The following is a 3,326-nucleotide window of genomic DNA, read 5'->3' on the forward strand; positions in this document are numbered from 1 at the left end:
CTGCAGTTCCCAGACAAAAAGGATCCTGCAAGGAAATGGAAATCTCTATGATATAGAGAGTTGTGTTCCTGCAAGATGCCACCCACTGCAGGATCTCCTTTACTTCAGGATCTGCACATGCTGCTCAGTTCTCCAGGACTTTCAGGCTGAGCCAGACATTGTAAAGCAATTCTGCAAGTCCAGCATTTCTCAGACTGATGTGGGAGAATCACAGAACAAGGACATCCTGAGGACAATGTATGTTCTGGGGTAGCCAGATCTAGTGGGTCCTCATCTCAAAAACAAACAAACAAAAATCCTAAAGAAGGGCTGAGGTATAGTTTTAGTTTAGTGGTAAAATATTTACCTACCTATCATGTACAAGGCCCTGGCTAACATGTGAAATTCCTAGTAACAAAAGAGAAAGGAAGAGGTGGAAGAGGAAAAGGAGACTTGCAGACATGAGTCTACCATGTTTCCATGGTTCTTTGGAGCCCATCTGGATTATGAGGAACCCATCTGCCTTAAGGTTGCAGTAGCCTGGTGTAAAAAGGGCCAGGGCCAAAGACAGGCTTATCTCCAGCCTCCTAGCATACTCCCTAAGGAAAACCCTGGCCTCTTACTTCATGGCAACCTTAGTTTCTATTCTTTCTTCTATACAGATGTTTTTCCATTCCAAAGATATCAGAATCCCCGATCCAATGGGATCGCTTTCTTCATGTTGCTATGCTCAGATGCTTACTCTTCAGTTTCTATTTCCCAATCTAAGTTGGCAAAAAATGGTAAATGCTGAGCTTCCTTTCTGCTGCCAGGAAATCATCTCATGATCTGATGCCTACTCAACACAACATATATCTTACTTCCATCTTTTAGTAGGCATGACACTGTCTGCCAGGCATCCTGCCCCCTATAAAAGGCAGATGGAGCCTCCAGATTAGCAGAGTTAGATCAACCCAGAAGACTCTAGCCTTCACTCCAAAGCCCTTGCACTTAACATGAAGATCTCCGTGGCACTTCTGTGCCTGCTGCTCCTAGCTATTACTGTCATCCCAGGGGAGATGGCCCAACCAGGTAAGGCATCTTCTTCCCTAAAGTTATTGGTTTAGCAGCCACTAACATCTGAGCACAAGGCATCCAGGAGCTGTTGAATGGTCTGCCATTTTAAGATAGAGAGACTGGGAGTAGGGAAACGTTAGCAAGAGCTGGTGTGTTACAGTTAGTCTGAGAGTCAGAACCAAACATCCAGATCACTATGAAGTCTCATGACACCAGCTCTAGACAAGAAGCTGCACACGGCCACTACAGATACTACTATTTTCTTGTTTAGGGAGGTGACCCAGAAGTGGCCCTGTGGATGAGAAGGACATCTCAAGCAATAGAGGGATGACAGGAATGATGGCTTGAAGAAGTTTCAGGTCATGGTCCAAAGTGGCTTCCAGAACATCAGCCACATGTGGATATTGGAGGAGCTTCCTAGATTAAACATAGGTGGAATCTAAGCCCATAGCAGCAAGGTGATGGACAGCAAGTTCCTAGAGCTTACTTCCCTGTGTCAGCCAATGAGATGTCATTATAAGCAGTCAACAGTGAGGGATCCTGCAGCTCAACCAAGGACACTGACTCCTAGATCATATTCTGTCACTAGAATCCAGATATATAACTCAGGAGCCATGACTCTTAGATGCAACCTAGCCTTTGCTTTCCCTTGTGAGAGCTCCCTGAAATGTCCCCAAACCCTCTTTCTGTACAGAACTAGTTCCAGATGCAATGTCCCTCCAAGTCCACTGCTGCTATTCTGTAATAAATCGGAAGATCCCCTTTCAGAGGCTGCAGAGCTACAGGAGACTCTCCACTATCCAGTGTCCCATGGAAGCTGTGATGTAAGTAATCCTGCCCAGAACAACCAGAGTCAAGGGAGAGTGGTCAGGATGCACAGACAAGAGTCAAACAAACCCGGACTCTAATCTGAATGGCTCCTTACCCACATTGGGAAACTGAGTGGCAGAAAAGGAAATCATAATTTTCCAGGAACTCTGAGGGATTTTCCCCAGTTCCTTTACCCAGTAGATGAGACAGTTTCAGCTAGGACATCAAGATCAGGGCTTCCTCCTCAGGGTTCTTCCTTACACCATTCCTCAATCCTCCAGCTCTTTCACCTCTGGAGCAAGAGTGGGTGATGTCTGTCTGTCAGTTATGCACTGAGCAGAGCCCTAGAGCACTATATATGTATATCCACTTTACATCCTGACTGCATCCCCCTCCTTTCTCTCCTCCCAGTACCCACCTCACATACCCCCTCCTCTCCCTCTCCCTTCCCCTTCTCCTCCGAGAAGGGGGAGGTCCCCCAAAGGTACCAACCCACCTTGGAACATTAAGTTGCTGCAGAAGTAGGCTCTTTCTCTGGTGCTGAGGCCAGACAAAGGCAACCCAGTTAGGGGAATAGGATCCAAAGGTAGGCATCAGAGTCAGAGAGAGGGTGGCTGCTCCAGTCGTTGGGGGATCCACATGATGACTAAGCTGCACATCTGCTGCAGATGTAGAGTGCTCCTTCTAAGCATGCCACCTCTCCACAGCTTCAAGACCAAGCGTGGTAGACTCATCTGTGCAGACCCCAGGCAGAAATGGGTCAACGATTACATGATGCTCCTTGACCAGATGTCTCCAACTCTGCAGCCCTGACCCTTCACACCTGTGCTGAGAGACAGCGGTAGCCTGAAATTCTCCCCTAACCTTCTCCAGGCACAGAGCTGCTACAAGAAGAGTTGTTGGAGGTTGGGGGGTTCCTGGGCTGTGGGTTTCCTCATCTTTGTCTCTTTTATGAATAACTGAAATAAAAGCTCATGCTGATTTGCAAATGTGACATGCAAAGTGTTATTCCAAATGAAGGGATGGAAAGGTACAGTCACTACCAGAGAGACACAGGCCACACAGGGAAGACTTCCAAGGGTTCCAGTTCACTATCTTGGGGGTTCATTTTATGGGGTTCAAGGGAAGGTTGAGTTTGGTTAGTAGAGATATAATTTGGGTGGTTCTCTATTTGGGTTGACAGGCTTAGATTCCACAAATCTTTTTTCATTGCTCATATCCCCTTCCTGTTCTGTAGTATGATTTATTTTGGGTGCCTGGCCATTTAAAGGATCCCCAGCTGACCCTATGAACTTCAGTGTCAGCTGCCTCTTGGACTTCTGGGAACAGGAGAGGATATAAAATGCCAGCATAGGCTGGGAGACAAGTAGCAGGGTCCATCTGGCAGAAGAGTGGGGTCAGAGAGTATGGTTAGAAAAGATAGAGAGTGCAGGAAGAAAGAAAGTTGAGTAGGGCTACAGGAGAGAAGAGTGAAAATAGAG

The 3,326-nt window shown here is 46.9% G+C and overlaps 1 protein-coding gene across 1 annotated transcript; it reads left to right on the forward strand.

Annotated features, from left to right (window-relative positions):
* Window positions 1-882: 882 nt before the first annotated feature.
* Window positions 883-2,715, forward strand: LOC127200061 (C-C motif chemokine 8-like). Its single transcript, XM_051158121.1, has 3 exons — window positions 883-1,050; window positions 1,730-1,859; window positions 2,553-2,715. The coding sequence occupies exons 1-3, from the start codon at window positions 975-977 to the stop codon at window positions 2,656-2,658; spliced, it is 312 nt and encodes a 103-aa protein (XP_051014078.1). The 5' UTR covers window positions 883-974; the 3' UTR covers window positions 2,659-2,715.
* Window positions 2,716-3,326: the final 611 nt, after the last annotated feature.

Source organism: Acomys russatus, chromosome 16, assembly GCF_903995435.1.
Source record: "Acomys russatus chromosome 16, mAcoRus1.1, whole genome shotgun sequence".
Classification (NCBI taxonomy): Eukaryota; Metazoa; Chordata; class Mammalia; order Rodentia; family Muridae; genus Acomys; species Acomys russatus.